This window comes from Raphanus sativus, chromosome 2 (assembly GCF_000801105.2).
Source record: "Raphanus sativus cultivar WK10039 chromosome 2, ASM80110v3, whole genome shotgun sequence".
NCBI classification, from domain to species: Eukaryota; Viridiplantae; Streptophyta; class Magnoliopsida; order Brassicales; family Brassicaceae; genus Raphanus; species Raphanus sativus.
The window spans coordinates 36,430,041-36,452,321 of record NC_079512.1 but is presented as its reverse complement, the minus strand read 5'-3'; the positions used below and the strand labels follow the sequence as shown (position 1 = coordinate 36,452,321).

The window sequence follows — 22,281 nt, the reverse complement described above, 5'->3', positions numbered from 1 at the left end:
CCCAATTCTCTTATTAATGGATGGGGAATTTCTTCTTTGAGAAAATGGAGAATATCATATTTAAAAATATTAATTGTTAATTAGCCGGCATTTTCACTTTAAAATAATTCTAAATATTAATAAATAATTACATATTAGGTTTTAATGAAATGAAAATAATTACAACATACTAAATTGTCACTTGCCAATACAAGCAAAAGAAGGAAAACTTCTAGGGTTTAGATTATATATTTGTGTCTGCGTTTTGCTTTTACGTTTAAGACGTTTTTACCAACGTTTACATTTTTCGAAAACCATTATATGCAGCTACGTTGAAATTATACCCAAATGACACCTGAATATGTATATCGTTTGGTGCCGGTAAAGTGATCAAATTTTTCCTCAAAAGTTATAAAACTTGGAATAAAATATTTAGTATAGAAAAAGATAAAACATTACAAGCCAAAGTAAAACTCAAAATTTTGCTCTCTAGTAGAGTTTACATTCCAAGTAAACATATGAAGGAAAATTTCCCAGAGAGCTCTCAAAAAGGAAGAAAAAAAAAAGAAAGCTAGAAAGAAAAGCTTAGTGGCTTGTTGTTGGCTCTCCAGTATCTTTCACTTTGGCTTCGTTTTCTCCAATCTTCTTCTCCTCGTCGGCAACAGCATTATCCTCCTGAGAAACTACCATTTTACCCTCGTGAACACCGCAAGTACACTTTTTCATTGCCGGCGTCGCGATAAACCTCGGCATGTTGTCTCCCGCCATTATAACCAGGAACTTCTCCTCGTACCCTCCATTCGCCGCCTTGTCCCCAGACCGGCTCTCTTTCTCTTCGTCCTCCGCTCCACCGCTCTGACCATCTTCTGCGCCTGAGAAAGACAGGCGCCAGTAAGAACAGGCGAGGATGAGCAGAGCAAAGGTGATGAGAGCCAGCATCGCAGCTAAACCGCCGAAGAGGTAAGGAATTGGCGAGTGCCACGGTGACTGCGGCGCTGCTCGGTGATCTGCTGAAGATGACGGTGATGCTGACGTGGTGTGCATCGCCACTTCTTGCAACATCGATCGAACGCTCAACGGTCTCATTTTTTGTTTAACACTTTCTTTTGTTTATCCTGGTTTGTTGTTTAGAGATATTTTTTTCTCAACTCTTTTCTTTTCTTGTTAATTTGCTCAGTTAAAGTGGGATAAAGGGAAAGCTGAGTATGAAACAATGGGGAAGGTAATGAGATGTATTTATATTATGGTGTAAGCAACTTGGGGACAAAGTTAGTGACGATTAGATTTAATTAATAATATTTCTTCTGTAACAAATATTTAATTAATAGTATAACTTAGTGATTTCCATCATTCTCTCTCTTTTTAAAACCATAGTGCTGAGTTTATTTCATAAAACCCCAAAAATATCTAACAAAAAATAACACACCCAAAATATTTCACCTTTTTTTGCCTTACATGGTGAGATTACGGAGGGTGGCAGCAATCAAGACGTTTACGATGCTTGGTTTATGTTAGTGTTACTACAATGTTTCATCGCAGCTCAAATTCAATAAAAAGATATAAACGCAGAATATACTTTTGATCTAGCTAGTCACAAGATGTTAAAACAATAAATTTTATAAATAAACAAAACTTACATATATATATACCATTATACGTAACCCCACAACGCTGGCTGTGTTGTGCATAGCCACTCTAATCTCTTGTGACAGATAAAATAAAGGACAGTGTCAAGATTCATCGTTTCGATTGATGTATCAACACTGGACAACTAACCACTTTTCTTTATAAATTAAAATAGTGATTTGGAGTTGAGATATACATAGTCCGTACAGATGTAGCTAGGCATATATATATGTGAAATCGTTGTATTGTCTTCTACTCACTTTGACATTTTTATATATCTCTATATATTATAAGGACACAGTGAAAGAGCATATTAGATTTGGGGTTATAGTGGAACATGACAATGTTTTTTTTTTTTTTTTGTAAGAATGGAACATGACAATGTTTGCAGAAGAATAAGAGCGAGCAAAGATGATTTGAGAGAAAGAGATATAGATTGTGGGTTAAAGTGACAACATATCATTTTATTTTTCTTACTCGTTCATAAATTTTCAATTGGCTCTGGTGATTATGATTTGACAAATATTCTAGTCTCTCTAGCTAGGCTAAGTGATTATTCTTTTTTGCATTATGAGATATGGATAAGATCAGAAGATTATTCATGATCTTATGTTGTTTATGTGGTGAAACACCGTTCGGTTATGATAATTGTAAAGATTGTTATGTCTAATCTGATGTCCGATTTAACTATAATTGTAGTTATAGTTTAAGTACAGTAAATTCTAAAGTATTGATATGCTGATTCGAGTAATTATATATTAATATATGAATGTTAGTTGAATATATTCTCTTCAATTTCTGTATAATTTATCCAATATCCACGGTAAAAATGAAAACCGTGGGCTTCTTTCTTCCTTAGTTTTTCTTTAACTATTTTGTTGACTGTTTGATTTGTTATTTCTGATATAAAGGCTAACTGAAAAGTGAAAATATAAACATATAAATTTACCCATGTGTCTTTATCTAGATTAACATTTTAACAAATTTAATGTATATATCAGATTTCAAGTTCACCATAATCTTAGTTTGACCTCTTTTAAGAAAAAAAATCCAAGGTTTTTAGTTTTCTGATTTTTTATAAACTAATACCAACAGATTAAACAATTGAAAGCACCAAGTGATAAGAGGGGCCATATTGTTAACTGGCACTCCATTAAATCATCATCATAATCAGAGATTTTTCTTTTAACACCAGCCAGAGAATAATATTGTATTATTTCTTTGTGCCCTACATCTCGTCAGATTCCACTTGGACAAATGTACCCTTTTAGCAGTAGAGTGTAGTACATTTTCTTCTGCACGGCTCACCTCTCATCGCCTAGTACATATTTTCACTAACCCTAACTCTCGTACATGAAAAAAATGAACGTTTAAAAATTGAAATGATGAACAAAATTTAAGAAAACTTTAGACACTAAAACATTAGGCGTCTATATGGAAAGTTCAATTAAAGTTGAGTAAAAAATAAATCGCCAGTAAGAAAATTGATTTCTAAAATAACATTATTAGTCAATAGAATTTTGGAATTAAACTACTTTAACTGCAAATATGGTTTAGTCTTTACAAACAAATAATTAAAATCAAAGCTAAGATTTATTTAGATGATATAACCACCATAAATTATTTTAAAGGAATCCTTTTTGTTGCAATGGCTTCAGTCAAATTTCATGGTATAGGTAACATTATTACTACACCACTAACAAACTTTGTAACAATGTTCTAAAAATCGGTAAAACGCCTAATCGGCAAATCGGATGCGAACTAAACAATTTTCTTAAAAAAATATTTTAGGTAATTTAAACATTAATTCTATAAAATGCTTAATTAATCATCGCCTAGCAATTTATTGGTTATCGCTCGTAATTGTTGATTTGGCCGCGAAATGATGATTATCATATCAGTAAATATAATGATTGTTAGGACACCTTCAATAGTTATTTTTATTTTTGTCATTAAAATGATATAAATTCGAAATGAATTTGAGTTTTTCTCTTATGATTCCCTAATTTTTCTCTCGAGATAAAATATTTTAAATTTTTATTATTATTAGTACTTACTATAACATTTTAATAACATTTATTATTATTATTATTATTTTCTGAAAAATATAATTATATTTTTATCATAGCCAAAAGCTTAGTTTTAATAGAATACACCATGATTTATATAAGTTTATAATTAAATAAATTAAAATTAATGATTTTTTTAAACTACAAAAATACATATAAATAATCTCTTAATTAGATGCAAAACTATACAAAAATTACAGTTCAATTTGTAAATAAAAAACAACATTATAATGAATTTGTGAATAGTATTCTTTTAAATTTTATATGGTACTATTTATATACTTGTCTTTCGAATGTTATTAAAATGAGTTTTTTGTTACTTTTATGTTTTTTCTCAAGTGATGTACTGTTAAACATGGCCAATCAAGAATAGTGACATTAAATCCTGAAACCTGTAACTAGGTTATTATCTAATCAATATCCATTTCGTATGTTTTTTTTTTGCTTTACTAAAGTCAAGCAGCAAGCTCCGCATGAAGCAAGACCACTTGGATAAGAAATACTCCACATATTTATACTTTTATAGAATATATAGCATGCCAACCTTTTTGTAATATTTAATTGCAGTTTTGGTCGATAATCGGATACCAAGTTTGTACTTGAACGGCCAATTTCTTCTTGTTAGTGACTTTCATTAGTTTTTAAATGATTTAAGTATATTTCAACTATTATAGAATTTGTTGGCGAAACTCGGCCAATCACCAAAGAACACTCTTCTCAGATAGCATCCACACATAAATATACGATTACTAGCAATGCTGTTAATATTCCAACTTTACACTACGTTAGTTAATTGAGGATTAGGGACAAGATAAAGTATAAAAATTGAAGGGAAAATATAAACTATTTAAATAAGCCCATGGAATTATTCCCAACTTGAGTTTTAGTGGTGTTTGGTGACGTACACACTTCTCTTCTTCTAGATAAGGAACTATGCACTAGAATTTTCAAAACTATGCACTATAAATTTTATAAAGACGGATTTTTGAGATGAATTTACTTTTCTAAAGACGAATTATAAAAAGAGGAAATCTAAAGTAGTAACCCTACAGCAACACATGAGCCACAGCTTTAAATTAACTACTATTATACAAAAATTACTTGATTTGATCTTCCTTCTTAGTGTAATGTTTGATTTGAAAAAACCCATTTAAATGCCATTTTATAAAAATAAAATAAAAATCCACGTGAGCAACTTACTAATCTATAACTTCCTAATTTCAGTTTGATCTAATTCATTAAGAAGTACTGCAAATTACATTCACAACAGAAAAGTACTGCAAATACATAATATATCATTTTAACATTTTATCTTGCAAGGCTTTATTTTTGAGGTTAGTTTTCTAGGAAATTCAAACATGACAAAATAAAAATATAACAAACTCTCATGTTAGCTTGTTAAATCCGCTATCTCGGAGAGTTATATAATTTTTTTTATAAAACTACAGTTCTTCATGAGGGTCATGTCATTAACAAATTATTTTACTGTATAAAATAGATTATATAGGAAAGTTTACCCGATTTGACACATATGTAATGCTTTGCAAAACAAACAAGTATATATGAATTACTTGCACAAAAATACAACTTATAAATTTATCTTCTACAGTTTTAGATTTTAAGTACTACTAGCTTTTTTGCCATGGTAGGTCATTTTTTTCCATTTAAAGTATTTCCAATACATTTTATTTATATTTTTATAAAGGCATTTAGAAATAAAAGGTTTGAATAACTTTTTCTATTTACAAAGTAAAAATATATATTATATATATATATATATATATATATTATATTTTTACTCTATATTTATAAATTAATATTTTTAGCATCCGTTATCGTAAAATTATATATAACTTTTGTAATACTGCAGTTTTTCATAGCATATACAGGAATTATATAGGAATTTTTACCCATTTGACACATTTGTAATACTTTGCAAAACAAACAAGCATATACAGGTTACTTGCAAAAAAAATAAAAAATACAACTTACAAATTTCTTGTCTTGGTAGGTCTTCTTCTTTTCCATTTAAAGTATTTGCAATCCATTGTTATTTTTATTTTTATAAAATCATTTAGAAATAAAATAATTCTAACATTTGTTTTTCTATTTATAAAGTAAAATAGTATTTTTATTTTTACACTATATGTAGAAATTAATATTTTTAAACATGTATTGGAACATGTCTCGCATATATTTGAAAGAAAAAAGTAGCAAAATATTTTGGAGATGGTTTTACTTTTGGATATGTAAAACTAAATAAAATTTCGTGATTAAAACTGAAGTGAGGAATACAATGACGATTCTTAAATTCGGATCTCTTTCACAATTTTGGATATTCCATTTAGATCATATGAACATTGCTTCGTTTGCAGTGCTCGTTCGCCTCGTCTTAATAATCAGATTTGATAGGCCACCATGTTTTGCCTCCTCCTGATTTGATTTGATTTGATTTTTAAAATTATTTTTTAAACAATCTTTTTAGATTCCAAAGTAATACTACTATATATCTATAGTTGGTAGGTCTCTCGAGCCATTATAGTTTTTTTTTTTTGGGTAAAAATTATAGTTCTTTAGTAGCTGTTGTACAAATTAACTACGAAGACAGCGAAATACTGTTTAAAAAAAAAAGCGAAATACTGTCTTTCGTAAAATGTTAAAGAAACTAATTAAGTGTTGTTTATAAAAGTATTGGAAATTTGAAAACATTGCCAACAGACCTAGGCCTCGTTGAAGTGTTTTATAAGCATGGGTGGGTACAGATTCGGCTCTGATTGCCAAACTACATAAACATATGATTTTGTTATTAAAAACTTCATGTACACAATCTGTCTAAGTTATGGAGTATTCTGAAAAACATGTGACTAATATTAATATATTTGTTGTTTGTTAACAAACAAGGTACTCCCTCCGTTTCAAATTATATGTCGTTCTAGAGCAAAATTTTTGTTTCAAAATAAGTGTCGTTTTCGGTTTTCAATACAAAATTTATTGAAAATATTCTCTATTCTATTTTTATATTGGTCGATGTGTATTGGTAATAGTATTTTTATTTTGGAAATATGTAAAATTAAATGTTTTTTTAATCTGTGTGCAAAGACTTAGAACGACAAATAATATGAAACGGAGGGAGTAATTGCTAATCACGTGAAGAAATTAATGTAGTTAAACGGTTAGTTATCAATTTTTTATTGATCATCTAATATAGCTAAAAATTGTTGTTTTTTTAAAAAAATTGTTGAAGGACGTTAGTGTACTATATCAGCAGGCCAGATAAGACCGCTATTGGTTTCAGACATATTGCAAAGCAGCTCACTTAGTCCAACTGTCCTGTAAAAATGCGATATTGATCTTTGCACGCTACATTATTTTTTATACTTAGACAAAGCAAAATGTTCTATTTCCAACAATTATAATATAGTTACAGTAATTTAAATATCATGGTTGTAGTAATAATTTTTTTTTTGCTAAGATGGTTATAGTAGTTACGCAAAAAAAAGTTGAATAATTGCCTCGTAGAATAAAACCACCCTTAATAAGTCTTATAAGTATATATAATCGAACGGGCCTTGTGGTCAAGTGGCAGTGGACGGGCCTGGGATGCTAACACGTTTCAGGTTCGATCCTCCTGCTATGCGAAACTAAGTCACATTGTTCTGTTCACCTAACGCGGATATGGGTCCATGCTTTAGGACCCATTTGAATGCCCAGGAGAAGGAGTCCATCCGCGGGCTTGCGACTCCCCCGGGGATTAGGTCTGGTTCCAATAATGACCCGGGTTTAACCTTTTTTTTTTACGAAAAAAAAAAAAAGTATATATAATCTCTCTGTTTCTAATATGGAACAAGACTATCAGTTGACAAAAGAGACAACAAAAAGTGCTTTTGTAGGACACTAGTCATTATATATTCGGTGTAGATGGTGGCTTTGAGTGCTTTCATTGTCATATTCTTTGTCCCCGAACCCAACAGAAATCATTATGCAGATTAAAGAACATTAACATGAAATATTATTGATTAAAATAATATTTGGATATTTTTTTATATTATATGTGGGAAATGGGAATTTGATTTGATGGGAAGATGAAAACAAATTGATAATTACCCGCCAGGGAATATTATCATGCAAATACGAAAGGAGAGGTTAACTGGGCTTAGTTATACTATCTAGGCCCACTAGCCCAAATCAAGAGTCCCTCGGTTGTTAAAAATCCAACAGGTGGGAGATAGCTTCGAGCTGGAAGCTGGAAACAGTCGGGGATTTAGGGTTTCAACGGGGACTCAGAGTACTCGACTCTCCGAAGTCCGATCCCTTCTTCTCCGGCTCGAAAATTCTCCTCCTTTGCATTTGATCGACTCGTCTCAGCTCAATTCTCTGCCGTTTTCACGTTACAGCTTCGTTTAGGTTCGCAATCTCGCTCACTCTCTCTAGTTTTATTTATCTATTCAGCTCAATCTTCTCTTGTCCGTTGGGTAGTATCGAATTTCGATCACACGTCCGCTCCTGAGGCTCTCCTATTGCTATGCTTCAGTGATGAATTTTGGAACACGATGATCAGGAATAGTTCATCAGGAATAGTTCGTCTCTTACCAACTATAGCTTCACAAGGGGAGAAGAATATGGGATAGAGAGTTAGTAGATAGAGATTCAATCCACTTAGCTACGAAAATTTAACTGGAAAAGTTTTCTCTGTAGTCAACATTGTAATATTGAAATTCAAGCACTTGATTTTTTTTTTTTTTTGTAACATGACATTCGCTTTTAGGTTTAGAGAATGTTTCTGGGGTAGAAGCTAGTTCTAGACTAGAATTGTTTATTTCCCCATATCTTAATCCTATCTTTAAGCAAGTTTAGAAGTTCTTGTACTTTATGTTTTGAAGAACCTTTTTTTTAGTTAAAGGCGTTGGCCAAAAGACTTGGGATTAAGTACTCTGGTTTGCGGGAGAGATGAATCACGGCCAACATTCTGGCGAAGCAAAGCATGAAGATGATGCTGCTCTTACTGAGTTCCTTGCGTCTCTCATGGATTATACTCCTACTGTTAGTAAATTTTACCCCTTTTTTTTACTGTTGAGAATTTTTTTCAGGCTCTCCAATGGGTGTTGGTTGAGCTTTGGATTTTTTATTTTCTTTCAGATTCCTGATGATCTAGTGGAGCACTACTTGGCTAAGAGTGGGTTTCAGTGCCCCGACGTACGATTGTAGGTATTTCCGTCTAGTTTTGTGTGGTACTTGCTTGCATATAAAGAGCAGCTTAGTTGCTATATTTTCATGTTGGTGTTTAGAATGCTTTACCAGCAGTCTGATCAGATGTTTTGGTTAGAGTCATCTCTGATGTTCTAGGTTTGTCGTTTTTGGTTGAGTTTTACCGTTTACTTCTGGTGTACAATACTATTCCGTGTTGAGTTTAGGATTCCTTATCCACTTCTCTTGTGGAAATAGTAGGAATAAGAATTCTATGTTTGACTATCATTGGAAAAGATTGGCACTTTGATTATGTGTGAAGTACATAAGAATGAGGGAGTTCATGCTATTTCTTTCAGCTTAAGTGCTTAGCATTGAGATTGATTTTGAGTTGTCGGTTTCTATTCTCTTCATAATCTTTTCCTTGTGCTTATATTTTTGTTTATTTGTTTGACAGAATAAGGCTAGTTGCTGTGGCTACACAAAAGTTTGTTGCAGATGTTGCCAGCGATGCTCTTCAGTATGTTTCTAATCCAATAGAACTGGCCCTTGTATAAGCTAGATTTTCCAATGAACGTATTGACATAAGCTCTTCAGTAATTCAAATCTAATAAATTATAAACAGGCACTGCAAGGCTAGACCAGCACCAGTTGTGAAAGACAAAAAACAGCAGAAGGTAACATCTTACTCACTTTCGTTTTTGTTCTTGTTTTTATTGTTTCGATTATGTCATGGTATTAGTTACATTTTAAAACAGGATAAGCGTTTAGTATTGACAATGGAAGACCTTTCAAAAGCTTTGCGTGAGGTAAATAATTCTTCTTCTCAAAGTTCATGCTTCTAGTGGTGACTTTGACCCAGAGACAATGTAAAGAAAATGAAAATTGCTTGTTTCTAGTCAAGCTGTAAACGGTAGAGAAATGGCATAGAAGTAATTCAGTATCACAGAATCAACTTAGAAAAGGTTTTAGAAGCATGACCAAGTAGTTCCGTTATTGTGGATTACAGAAGCTTAGGCAGATATGTAATGTTACTCCCATCTCATCTGAACTAGTAGTGGATTGCTAACCAATGATTGAACTCGGTTTGGCAGTATGGTGTGAACGTGAAGCATCCAGAATATTTTGCTGATAGCCCTTCGACCGGAATGGATCCTGCGACAAGAGACGAATAGCAACCAGGAAGTCTCGATCGTCTTTCCCAGTATGGATGATCGTGTGTGAGTTACTTGATTTTCTATTGTGTTTTAGTTGAAACAAAACTCTCTTCTCCTCTTCGTAGTCATCGATTACTTGTATATCATTCCTCCTGTTGTTTGTTTCTTGACTTACGTCCTTGTGTTATTGAGTTTCATACGATACTTTTATCAACACATTTTCTTATATTGATCAGAAGTTCAAAACATTACTAAGCAAGAAACACAATCTTGAACGAAAACCAAGCACTCAATACAGCAAATCTCTAATACAAACAATCAAAACCCCATTCGAGAGTTGATTTAAGTTCATAATATCCAAACAGATCCCACATCTTTGTACTCTTTTAATCTATTTATGCATTTCGATAACAGAAAATGCATAAGCAAGACAAATGATTTCACAAGTAAGAAAACCTGACGCTGAAGCTAATCCTTCAATCTGTGAAAGAGACCTCTCTTTACCACCCGAACATTGTGTTAACATCAACATATCCATGCTGAAAACATTGTTTGAGAAAACGTCGCCTTCCTTTAGTTCTATTGGTGTAACCATTTCCATTTGTACTATCATTACCTTTCCTTTTTCTGGAAGACTCCTCCAACAGTTCTTTAGAATCTTAACACAATCTTGGTCTGTCCAGTCATGCAATAACCACTGCCATTAATATATCCATCTTAGTTCGTAACTCGTGGTTTAACCATGGAACTCTATATATGTTAACATGTAATTTATACATTCAGTTGCAGTGTATATACAACTTACTTTCATGAGGATAGCATCTCCCTTTGGAACTTCTATAAACATATCTACGGATACGTGCTCCACTCCTACTAAACGATTATGCAAGATAAATTAAATAGAAAAACTTACCATGAAAAAAAAAACAGGCTGTTAAATTTATCAACTAGTACCGTACCTAGAACTTAAGTGGGCCAAAAGGGCCATCAAATAGCCCATTAGAATACAAAACCGAATGAAACTTTTTTTTAATCGTATAAAAAGAGGGCGGGCTCCGCAAGTGTAGAAAACCCTAAGCGTCGTCGATTGCCAAAGCCGTTTTCTTTCTTTGTGGCTATCGTCTTGACCTGAGAGAGGATGAAGGTACGTAGCTGCGCGGAAAGGAAAAGAGAGTATTAGAAGATTGTAGTTGATTTTATCTGTCTGCTCATTGGGTTAATGTTTCCGTGTTTCAGTTTAACGTCGCGAATCCAACCACTGGTTGCCAGAAGAAGCTCGAGATCGACGATGACCAGAAACTGTAAGTCCCCATCCCATTTCATTTTTTTATTCTTCCCCCTTTGTAGATTTCACGATAGGTTATCTGACCTATTCTTCTTCTGATTGGTGTTTGACGATGTGACTGTAATATTATTACATTGGAATCTTCTTATATTATAAGCATGTCTGGATTCTAGTTTAAGTTTTGTATGGTCGAGGGATATTAGTTTAACAGAGCTTGAAATTTATTGATGCAGCCGTGCGTTTTATGATAAGAGACTCTCTCAAGAAGTCAGTGGAGATGCTTTGGGCGAGGTTCATTTTCATCCTATTTTCTTATTTTTACTTCATTTTCGAAGAAAATAATTAAACTGTGTTTATGTACTGTTATTGCAGGAGTTCAAAGGATACGTTTTCAAGATTATGGGTGGGTGCGACAAGCAAGGTTTCCCCATGAAGCAGGGAGTTCTAACTCCTGGCCGTGTTCGCCTTTTACTTCACAGAGGTAAATCAATCATCCTTACATCTATATGTTGGCTTGTCTTTTTTTTTTGATGTGGGTTTTAACATGATTGTTGTGTATTGTCTGATGCAGGAACTCCTTGCTTCAGAGGACATGGAAGGAGGACTGGAGAGAGGAGAAGAAAGTCTGTTCGTGGTTGCATTGTCAGCCAAGACCTCTCTGTTCTTAACCTTGTCATTGTCAAGAAGGGTGAGAAGGATCTTCCCGGGCTTACCGATACCGAGAAGCCAAGGATGAGGGGACCCAAGAGAGCTTCCAAGATCCGTAAACTGTTTAACCTCACTAAGGATGATGATGTCAGGAAGTACGTCAACACTTACCGCCGCAAGTTCACTAACAAGAAAGGTAGTAGGAAATTATAACCCAATTTCAAATTTACCTTTTTGGTGATTATTAAATACCAATGGTCTCTGAAACTTGGGTTTGTAACACAGGTAAGGAAGTGAGCAAAGCCCCTAAGATCCAGAGGCTTGTGACTCCGTTGACCCTTCAGAGGAAGAGGGCTAGAATCGCTGACAAGAAGAAGAGGATTGCTAAGGCTAACTCTGATGCTGCTGAGTACCAGAAGCTTCTTGCCTCGAGGTTGAAGGAACAACGTGACAAGAGGAGTGAGAGTTTGGCAAAGAAGAGGTCTAGACTCTCTTCTGCTGCCGCCAAGCCTTCCGCTACTGCTTAAAAATCCTGAGAATCTCATTTCTAGTTTTGTTTTTCCTTTTTTTTTTGCTTCATCCGCATTAAAATACGTTAGTTCGAGTTTATATTTCTGTTGTTCCATCCGTTACATCGACTTTGTACTCGTGTTGCTTGTTTTATTCTCTTTTAGTTGAAAGACCACCTTAATACTCGATTTTTGTTTCTCATTTTCTAATTATGATCAAGGTTAGGGCTGGACGTTCGGGTACCCATTCAGGTTTCGGTTCAGTCCATTCGGGTTTTGGGTTTTCGGAGTCAAAGATTTAAGTCTAAATTTCTAAATTTCTAAATTTCGGTTCGGATATTTCTAAATTTCGGTTCGGGTTCGGTTCGGATCTTTGCGGGTTCGGTTCGGGTTCGGATAATCTATTTAAAATGTTTTTAAATTTTCAAAATTCATTATATACTTTAAATTTTCAAAATCTATAAGAAAAATAATATATTACATATAAATTATCATAACATATATGTCAAAATACCTTAATTTAACATATAAATTGGTTTTCTTTGAATATTTGGATAAAGAATCAATAGATATTTAATTATTTTTGGTATTTTCAGTATATTTTAGCTATTTTAAACATTTACTTTTGACTATTTGCATATATTTTTCGAGTATTTTGGAAAACTTAAAGGTATTTTATATATTTTTAATATTTTTATTATACATTATATATAAAAATAATGTATATATTTAAGTATATAAATTTATTTCGGATACATTTGGGTACCCAAAATACTTCGGTTCGGATCGGGTTCGGTTTCGGGTTTTTAAATACCGAAATTTTGAACCCGTTCGGATATTTAATCAATTTCGGTTCGGGTTCGGTGTTACTTTTTCGGATCGGATTCGGTTCGATTTTTCGGGTTCGGATTTTTTGCCCAGCCCTAATCAAGGTATTACTCGATATACATGGTTTATCCATCTTTAATTAATTCAGACGTTATGGTCTAGCATCTTTATGACTTTGTTGGCTATGTGAAATGAATCAGACAACTGACTCTACAGGTTATTAACATCTTAATGACTTTGTTGAATAAAATCTTTAGTGATCTAATATATAAACTTCTCAGTTCCTGTTGGTAGTATAACCTTGGAAGAGACTAAATTTGATTGGTACAAGGAGAGAAGGGTATACATATCGACAGGGGTGGTGGCGCAGTTGGCTAGCGCGTAGGTCTCATAGCTACTGAGTGATCCTGAGGTCGAGAGTTCGAGCCTCTCTCACCCCAAACATTTTTTTCGTCAAACTAGGAATATGCGCATGCCCTGTAAATTGCATGAAAAGCATCACAATTTGAGCATGTTTAACAAAAGATCCATCATATCGTTTTATTTATCGATAAAAAAATATCTAAGGGTAGGCATACATTACCTTCTCTAACCACGGTCTTTGTTATTAGTCTAGTAAATTGTGAAAGAAATTCAAGTCTCTCTGAATTCATTTATTGTAAAAGTAGAAGGAGAGAAAGGGTCGAGGTATGAAGAGGAGAGAACAATCTCTTTTGAAACCTTTTGAGTTTTCTTGAAGTGAACGAAAATGGAGAATGCGTCACTCTTCTCTCCAGCAAACCCACATTTCTTCAAGCCTCTTCTCTCCAGTTCCCAGAGTCACTTCGTAAGCAATCTCTATATCTATGTCTTTGGTCAGTCTCTATAAACGTCTAGATATATAGTCTTACTATGGTCCCGTTTTGTCTGCGGCAGAATATTCCTGTGAAGTTCTTCTCCGAGCACATAGAGGGAAAACACGAGGGCAAGACTGTATCGTTGAGATCAGACGCGTTAGCAAAAACATGGAAAGTGAAGATGGAAGGTCAAGGACTCACCGAAGGTTGGAAGGAGTTCGTCAAGGCACATGATCTTCGAGTCGGTGACTTTCTTGTCTTTAGACACGAAGGAGACATGTTGTTCAATGTCACTGCTCTAGGACCAAGTTGCTGCGAGATCCAATACGCACTCTTTGGTAGCCGCCACAAAGACAAAGAGGAGGAGGAGGATGAAACTGGTATGTAATAGCATCATCTTGAACCGTCTTCTTGAGACTATTTCTAATTCTTGAAACGTTTCGTTTCTGTTTCAGAAAGATCTGACAAGGAGACTGAGGATAACGATCTGCCGACATGTTTTAGCCAATATGTTACTGTCTTCAGCATGACAAGAGATACAGTGGTTTGTTAGTTTATTGTGTTTCCATTTACAAGTCTATTTTTATACATGCAGTTTGAAGTATGTGTGATGTATAAATAAATATTAATTCATTGCAAATTTAATGACTGATGCAGAGTTTGCCCACAGCTTTCGCCAAGCGAAATGGATTGTACGAAGTAAGTCAAAAGATAGTTTTGATGAACGAAGGAGGAAGATCATGGCCTTCAGAACTGAAGAAACTCGAGTCTGGTCGGATTGTTATAGTTCGAGGCTGGACAAGTTTTTGCGTCGCAAACAAGTTCCAAGTTGGAGATTCGTGGACGTTCAAACTTCTCCGAAACGCAGAAACTCCTGTGTTTCAGCTCTGCAGCCGCGCAAAGACAGAGCGTAAGAAGAAGGAAACTCTGTCTAAGGAAGCTAATATCGCTGAAAGAACCGATGGAAACCGGTTTGTGAATTTAACTCCTACATTAAACAGTCTTGAGCGAGGCAAACAGGTGGAATCTTCAACATCTTTATCTAGCGTTTCTATGATGCCTTGCTTTTTTTTTTTTAAATAATTGAATCTTTTGCAGCATCTACCGCTAAGTTTCACGAGTGTGAACGATCTCATCAAACCGGAAAAGGTAATTCTGGTGGATAAAAACGGAGATGAGTGGGTGATGGATCTCAAGGTTGACAATAGAAGTGGACAAATGTGCATTATGAGTGTTAATGGTTGGAAGAGTTTCTGTGCTGTGAATGAAGTAGGCGCAGAGGAGTCTCTAACTTTGGAGTTGATCCTAGGAGCCGCAAGTCCTGTGCTTAAATTCTGCTCTAAGGTTAGTATGAATTCCAAATAACTTTCAGTCCACGTTTTAGGTCTTACTTTTTTTAAGTTGTTAAAATAACGATTTGTACGTACCCAGATGGAGCAATCACCATTAGAACCAGCAGAGGCTAGGGCGCACAAGCGAGCTCGTGTTCAAACATGCATCCAGGAGATTAGACCGAAGCTTGAGATTAGGGAGGAAACAGCTGAAGAAGGAGAACCCTCTCATCGCACTAGGGCGTCTGACAAAACAATCACTAATCGAGGAAACTTGCGTGAGACACTACCTTCCTCTATCCCTAATCAGCTGATGAATAAGGTGAAACATAGCGTTTTGTGTACTTTAACTAGTATCAGACTGTTTCGTGAAGAGCTCAAGACTATGGAACAAAAACTAGAAGATTCATTGAAAGACATAGACAACTTAGGTAATGTTGTGTGATTTGCTATGTTCTTATAAATAACTAGACACCATTGTAACTCAATCTCGCCTTTGCATTTTGTATGTTATCTTATTCTCGGTATGTCTGTTTTTGTGGTATGTCATAATGGCTTTCACTGGATGTTTGTTTATCTTTAAGAACTTAAATGTCCTGACAAAAGAGGAAATATTATATTGAAGGATCTAATGAATATATATGTAAGATCATAATGTTGCATAGTTATTACAAAATACAAGTTGGATTGCTTAACTAGTTTTGTTCATCTCCGTCTGCATTAGTGTTAGTGTTACTGTGTAGCTGAATCTTCAAAAGCCTCTCTACAGGTTGTCTGCAAACTGGACACAAATTTGTCTGAAACCTTACCTCCTTAGCGCATCCCCCACACATACACTGTACACACACACATAAACCAATTCAAAACTCCACAACACAAAAGAACTTTTGAGTAGTATAAACAAACTTTATACATAATCTACTGAAACTTCAATTAATTATTCACCTAATGTTTTTTTTGTATTTTTTTCAGCAAAACATGCATTTTTGCGTTTTATGTTATATTCCAAAAAATATAATTGGTAAACTTTTGTGTTTTTATGTTTTTAGATGTTGTTCCACCATTCTTTATGTTATCAATCAAAGCCAAGATTAATAAAAAATGCGATTTAAGAATCGCATCGTTTGAGAAAAGAAAAATTTGGGAAAGATGACAATACAGTTTTTTGATGACACAAACCACTTAAAAGGAAGAAAACTTTTAATCCCTTAAATCAAAATAACATACAAATCTGAATGTTGGATTTAATTTTTTTTTCTCCTATAAAAATAATGACAGTCATGGATCACCAAAAAAAGTTTGCTATATCTTTTGCGAAGATTTTGTTTCAAGATGGAAGTTTAATTATTTTCTTCTCAATTTTTTTTATAATTTGTAACCTCATTATTCCTACGATTTAGTTTTGTAAGAGGAAAAATTATTCAAAGCCAAAAATAGGTAGAGAACTAAGAAACAATTTTTTTTAATCGCAAGCTAAAAATAGAAATATAAATATGTAAGTGATAAAGACACACTAAGACAAAAACAAAAAGCACTAAGGTCCAAATTTGCATTGGGAGAGGCCCAAATCCAACATAGAACAACACTGTCACTGTCTTCTCTGCTAAGTAACAAACTCAATGCGGCGGTAACACAAAAAAAAAGTAGTGAATTTTCTTCTCGAACAAATAAAAAAAAGACACAGAAGAAACTAGAAAGGAAGCGGAAGAGATTGATGATTACGAGAAAGGAGCTGTTTCTTTGCAAATTAGATGCATGAGGTTAGCTTTCCACTGGATCTCTCTGTCTTCACTCGCCTGATACCTACTCTCTTCTTCCTCGCCGTCGGTCTCTTTTACTTCCTCAAAAACACCGCCGCTAAGTACCTCGATATCGGCGGAGCCGCCGCCGGGGGTTTCGACAGGGAATTAATCTCTGTCGGTGCAGAGGATTGCTCTGTTTGCGGTAAATTTTGCACCACCAAATGCTCTCGCTGCCAATCCGTTCGATACTGGTATGTATGTATGTGCTCTCATAACATTCCTTTGAGCTTGGGGGATAAAGTCTTGAGCTTTATCCACAGAAGAGTCATCATGTGTTTGTAACTTGTTGCTTAGATTATTATGTGAACTTTTTGATTCTTTGCTTCACATTGGAGTCAGCTTTGTGTTTAAGTCGGTTTGGTGGATATCTCCTAAATTGAGTTCCTTTGCCCATTATGTGTTTTTAATTTTGCTATCAGCTCAGCAGAGTGCCAGACGTCAGATTGGAGTTTAGGTCATCAAAGAAAGTGCAGGGACGTTGGGACTACTAACTTAGCAGCATCTGCCAGGAATGGTCTGAGGTTCAGAGCTTCAAGGGATTGTCTGGAGAGGGACCAAAACAAGATTAGGTTCAAGCCAAGAGAAGTAATGTGACTCTTGATTTGTTAACATTCTTCTTATTGAATGAATGATTGTGAAAATCTTTATACCTTTTTTGCTTTGCATCGTCTGCAGGTTCTTTTCCCATATGAAGAGTTTGTTAAATATTTTAACTGGGACTATCCAGAGTTGGCTCCATGTGGGCTCATGAATTGTGGAAACAGGTTTGTGTTCATTTGGTTGAATGATTATGTTTTTTCTCTTCTCTCCTTTGAATATGTATTTTATTATTATTTTAATCCTCTTTCAGTTGTTTTGCGAATGTGATTCTACAATGCCTATCATGGACACGTCCTCTTGTTGCATACCTACTAGAGAGAGGCCACAAGAATGAATGTAAAACTCTCTATCTTTGGCTAATACTTCAAGCCCTTTCGTTTTTTATTTTTCTTGAGTTGCTTTTAACATTCCATTCAAATGTTTTGTTTGGCAGGTATGCGCGACGACTGGTGCTTCTTCTGTGAATTTCAAACCCATGTTGAGAGAGCAAGCCAAAGTCAGCTCCCTTTTTCACCGGTAAACATTATCTCACGGTTAACTAACATCGGTGGAACTCTTGGGTATGGGAGACAAGAGGATGCTCATGAGTTCATGAGGTCAGTAGTATTCATTACTCATGGATATTAGCTAGCTAGTGAATATCACTCAGCTAAATATGTATAGAGTTTCACATTCTTCAGGTATGCGATTGATACGATGCAGTCTGTTTGCCTTGACGAATTCGGTGGAGAAAAAATGGTGCCTCCTCGCTCTCAAGAAACAACACTTGTTCAATATATATTTGGCGGTCTCCTCCAGTCACAGGTTCAGTGTACTGTTTGCAACAATGTGTCTGAGCAATACGAGAATATGATGGATTTAACGGTCGAGATTCATGGAGATGCGGTGTCTCTGGAGGAATGTCTTGATCAGTTTACAGCCAAAGAGTGGCTTCAGGGTGATAACATGTACAAATGTGATAGGTACTTTAACAACAGATCCAAAGAGCCTTATAGTATGTTGTCTATGTTTCTTTAAACCTTATAATATGTCAATCTTTTCCAGGTGTAGTGACTATGTGAAGGCATGTAAGCGTCTAACGATTCGGCGCCCTCCAAATGTTCTCACCATTGCCTTAAAAAGATTTAAGGTATCTGTTACATTCCCCTTTCCTCTTTACTAAGTAAAGTCTTCTGAAGGTTGTTGTGTATAATACATTTGTGAGATTGTGCACAGGGAGGAAGATACGGGAAACTGAACAAAAGAATTAGTTTTCCTGAAACATTGGATCTTAGACCTTACTTGAGCCAAGGCGGAGAAGGATCAGATGTGTATAAACTCTATGCAGTGATTGTCCATCTAGACATGTTGAATGCATCGTTCTTCGGCCATTACATTTGCTACATTAAGGATTTTAGCGGAAACTGGTATAGAATAGATGACTCCGAGGTAAGTTTTATTTACTTTTTGCTCTTCTTGTTCATATAATATGGTACTGTATGATAGAGCTGTAACTTGAATCTGGATATATTACACAGATAGAGAGTGTGGAATTAGAAGAGGTCATTTCTCAAAGAGCTTATATGCTTCTCTACAGCAGGTAACGCTTTTCTGAAGACATGCAGGATTAGTTGAAAATGTTAACCAGCTTTATTGTTCAGCTTGTGAGTTTGTTATCTTTTTTTTTCTGATGACATGCAGGATTCAAGCTCGGTCATCATTATCGTCTACGAGTCTCAGGTCAGAAGTTCAAGAGGAGAAGGAAACAGACACTTTGGCAATGAAAGCTTGCCAAAAAGAGTTAGTTGAGAGTTCAATGGTAGAAGCTATTGACACCAGTGAAGACCTTGTATGCGAAGAAGAGTCATCATTGTCGTCCTCATCATCAACTTCATCATGTTCGTCACCATCTGTGGTGACCTCTGAATGTTGTGCAGAGGTTGAAAGGGTTGATACACTGGATTCTGATTCGAACCCTTGGATTGATGATGATGACTCTGCAGCAGATCATGAAGAGGCTGTAGCAAATGGGAACATAGATAGAGAGGTAAAAGACCAGGCTGTCGTTACAGCTTCAGTTCCATCGAGTTGTTCAAAATCCCAACATCCGGTGAGAGATACAGACACCAAGATGATCGCGCTCAATGATGTGGAATGTTAAATCAACAGAGCTTCTAGCTTAAGTAGTAGTGCAGATAATAATAATAATATTACACAATGACTTATGGTGCAAAAGGTTATAATATAAAATAGAATTTTGAATGTTCTTAGTACTGCTGAATTTCCAAATTGTTTACCATTCATATGACACAGAATCATCAAGTAGATAAAAGATTTTACTTTGCCTAAGCAATAAACAGACGCTTTGACTCTTAGCCAACTAGTTCAAAATCATAAACAGCTACTAGGTTTTGTTGACAACGGAGCAGAACTCGAACATTGGAAGAACTGTTGTGTCTTGGATAGTAGTTATATTAGCTTGAGCACTCTGTTTTAACCTTAGCCTCCTGATTTGAGACGTCATGCTCCAATCTACTCTCCTGTCTCAGTCTCTGAACTCGAGCTCTCTTGCGTCCTCCAGCCTTTGTTTTAAGCGGTGGTTGGTCCATCTGAATACAAGTTATTTGTTAAGCAACTCCAACTTAAGAGAAGCCAAAAACGTGGATTGCAAGTTATTCGTTGTACACACTTAACCTTAGAGCAAAACTTGAGCAAAGGAAGTCTCCCAGGTCGGATCATCAACTCCAGAGTTAGAGACTCTCCTACGACTACTTCATTCGCTGCACAGAATCTTTTCCAGCCCTTACCATCAATGATGGACATAGTTCCACTTCTAATATCTTCCTTAAGTTTCATCGGCCACTCGATTTTGTCTTTGTCTACTAATATTATCTTCCCCGGCCTCTTGAGCTGGTTCGCTCTCGTGAAATGTAGCGGTAGATTCTGAAAACAGATCCAACATGACAAAAGAAAAGACAATGCGTTGAAGAAACCAAAGACATCAATGATGTTAAGAAAACTTACCTGTTTACCAGTCTCAAGGCTACTTGCTGTAGGAGTTATCTTCACAAACCGGAGTGTATCTTCGGATAGAGTCTCCTTTGAGCGGCTACAGAGCTGGAGCACAGGCCTCTCCGTGTTTTGAAGCAGTTTAAATTGGAAAGAGTCTCCAACTTTTAACTTACTCGCCGTGCAAAAACTTCTCCAGTTTCGACATATGAAAACCTGACCAGAACTCGTTGTCCTTAATTCAGATTCCCACGTCTTTCCTTCTCGGTTCCTCAAAGCTATCACACGCCTCCCTTTGTTCAAACCATTTTGACTTGCAAAATCTAAGGGCACACCCTGCATCATCAGTCATCAAAAGTTAACGGTGTTATTACTTCACACAAACTTTAAACAAAAATAACACAAAGAAGAAACCACTAAGCTAACTAACCACAGCTCCTTTTGATAGATTTGAAGCCGTCACAGATTGGCTAAAACATGTTAGCTTGGACGAAGATTCTTCTCCTGAACCAGAAAACTAACGGTCACAAAAAAAACAGATGATAGTAGTCTCTCAGTAAACGACATTGAAAGATGATTCCATTATACCAATTTCGTCACTCTCCTCTTTATTATTGTAGTTGCTAACAGACTGTACGTATTGGATCTCACAGCAACCAGTGACATGGAACAACATGTCTCCTTCGTGTCTGAAGATAACAAAGTCACCGACCCTAAGATTATGTGCCTTGGCGAACTCTGTCCAACCTTCAGTTATCATACGGCCTTCCATCTTCACTTTCCATGTTCTGTCCGAAGAATCTGATCTCAGTTTAACAGTATTACCCTCGTGGTTTCCCTCTATATGCTTGGAGAAGAACGTCAGAGGAATTTTCTGCAACAGAAAAAAAAAAAAACTAACCATAAGACTATCTATTACGTTTATAAAGGCTGAAGAAAGACAAAAGATAGAGAATGTTTCTTACGAGGTGGCTCTGGAAACCGGAAAGAAGACGCTGGAAGAAATGTGGGTTCGCCGGAGAAAAGGGTGATGCATCATTATTCTCCATCGTCCACCACTTCAAAAAGAATCCAAGATTGTTCTTGAAGTTTCACAGCAACTCTCTGAAGCTCTTTGAGTTTTGCTATTAGATAGTTTGATTGATGGAACTGTCCTCTGAGCTTTTCCTCCAAACTTTATATATACGAGTCCACCTATGGTTGCTTTTTTTTTAAATGTTTTCTTACGGTAACATTAACGTAGACGTGGACAAAATCTACAGACCGTAATATTTGCGCCGCGCCCTTCGACCAATCAAATCAGGAATTCAGGAGTACACGTTACTGAAAACACTGCCGTTTAATGATTACTAAGCGAAACTGCATGTTTTCTAAAAAAAAAGATTTAAAATATCTGTAATTAATTAGTAGTTAATGACATTGAATTGGGGAGTTTTTTA

The 22,281-nt window shown here is 35.3% G+C and overlaps 7 protein-coding genes and 1 non-coding gene across 9 annotated transcripts; 6 read left to right on the top strand and 2 right to left on the bottom strand.

Moving 5' to 3' along the window:
- Positions 1-388: 388 nt before the first annotated feature.
- Positions 389-1,792, bottom strand: LOC108828775 (protein GLUTAMINE DUMPER 1). The gene has a single exon (XM_018602527.2). The coding sequence runs from the start codon at positions 1,063-1,065 to the stop codon at positions 565-567; it is 501 nt and encodes a 166-aa protein (XP_018458029.1). The 5' UTR covers positions 1,066-1,792; the 3' UTR covers positions 389-564.
- Positions 1,793-7,893: 6,101 nt separating this feature from the next.
- On the top strand, positions 7,894-10,245 carry LOC108822704 (transcription initiation factor TFIID subunit 10). 2 transcript variants are annotated; one of them, XM_018595860.2, is made up of 7 exons: positions 7,894-8,078; positions 8,555-8,714; positions 8,811-8,875; positions 9,316-9,378; positions 9,484-9,535; positions 9,617-9,667; positions 9,953-10,245. In XM_018595860.2, the coding sequence occupies exons 2-7, from the start codon at positions 8,622-8,624 to the stop codon at positions 10,031-10,033; spliced, it is 405 nt and encodes a 134-aa protein (XP_018451362.1). In that variant the 5' UTR covers positions 7,894-8,078; positions 8,555-8,621; the 3' UTR covers positions 10,034-10,245. The 2 variants fall into 2 exon arrangements, with proteins under 2 accessions (XP_018451362.1, XP_018451354.1); XM_018595852.2 differs by having other exon boundaries at positions 7,895-8,078; positions 8,569-8,714.
- An 808-nt stretch (positions 10,246-11,053) lies between these two features.
- LOC108820116 (40S ribosomal protein S6-1) lies at positions 11,054-12,646 on the top strand. The gene is made up of 6 exons (XM_018593099.2): positions 11,054-11,159; positions 11,252-11,316; positions 11,534-11,591; positions 11,673-11,781; positions 11,872-12,144; positions 12,234-12,646. The coding sequence occupies exons 1-6, from the start codon at positions 11,154-11,156 to the stop codon at positions 12,473-12,475; spliced, it is 753 nt and encodes a 250-aa protein (XP_018448601.1). The 5' UTR covers positions 11,054-11,153; the 3' UTR covers positions 12,476-12,646.
- Positions 12,647-13,640: 994 nt separating this feature from the next.
- Positions 13,641-13,725, top strand: TRNAM-CAU (transfer RNA methionine (anticodon CAU)). The gene is given in 2 exon segments: positions 13,641-13,678; positions 13,690-13,725. It is a non-coding gene; the product is annotated as a tRNA-Met (tRNA).
- A 281-nt stretch (positions 13,726-14,006) lies between these two features.
- LOC130494531 (B3 domain-containing protein REM5) lies at positions 14,007-15,287 on the top strand. Its single transcript, XM_057004370.1, has 5 exons — positions 14,007-14,111; positions 14,201-14,501; positions 14,577-14,665; positions 14,779-15,133; positions 15,220-15,287. Exons 1-5 carry the CDS (start codon positions 14,034-14,036, stop codon positions 15,285-15,287), a joined length of 891 nt encoding a protein of 296 aa, XP_056860350.1. The 5' UTR covers positions 14,007-14,033.
- Positions 15,242-15,984, top strand: LOC108839564 (B3 domain-containing protein REM8). Its single transcript, XM_018612314.2, has 2 exons — positions 15,242-15,465; positions 15,553-15,984. The coding sequence occupies exons 1-2, from the start codon at positions 15,307-15,309 to the stop codon at positions 15,895-15,897; spliced, it is 504 nt and encodes a 167-aa protein (XP_018467816.2). The 5' UTR covers positions 15,242-15,306; the 3' UTR covers positions 15,898-15,984.
- A 1,095-nt stretch (positions 15,985-17,079) lies between these two features.
- Positions 17,080-20,099, top strand: LOC108816077 (ubiquitin carboxyl-terminal hydrolase 18). The gene is made up of 10 exons (XM_018588649.2): positions 17,080-17,445; positions 17,674-17,839; positions 17,930-18,018; positions 18,105-18,190; positions 18,288-18,450; positions 18,535-18,816; positions 18,899-18,983; positions 19,070-19,282; positions 19,372-19,433; positions 19,535-20,099. Exons 1-10 carry the CDS (start codon positions 17,204-17,206, stop codon positions 19,992-19,994), a joined length of 1,848 nt encoding a protein of 615 aa, XP_018444151.1. The 5' UTR covers positions 17,080-17,203; the 3' UTR covers positions 19,995-20,099.
- Positions 20,100-20,174: 75 nt separating this feature from the next.
- On the bottom strand, positions 20,175-21,975 carry LOC108839563 (B3 domain-containing protein REM8-like). Its single transcript, XM_018612313.2, has 6 exons — positions 21,808-21,975; positions 21,431-21,716; positions 21,273-21,346; positions 20,858-21,178; positions 20,528-20,776; positions 20,175-20,442 (listed from the first exon to the last, which is right to left on the bottom strand). Exons 1-6 carry the CDS (start codon positions 21,889-21,891, stop codon positions 20,308-20,310), a joined length of 1,149 nt encoding a protein of 382 aa, XP_018467815.1. The 5' UTR covers positions 21,892-21,975; the 3' UTR covers positions 20,175-20,307.
- Between the last annotated feature and the right edge of the window lie 306 nt (positions 21,976-22,281).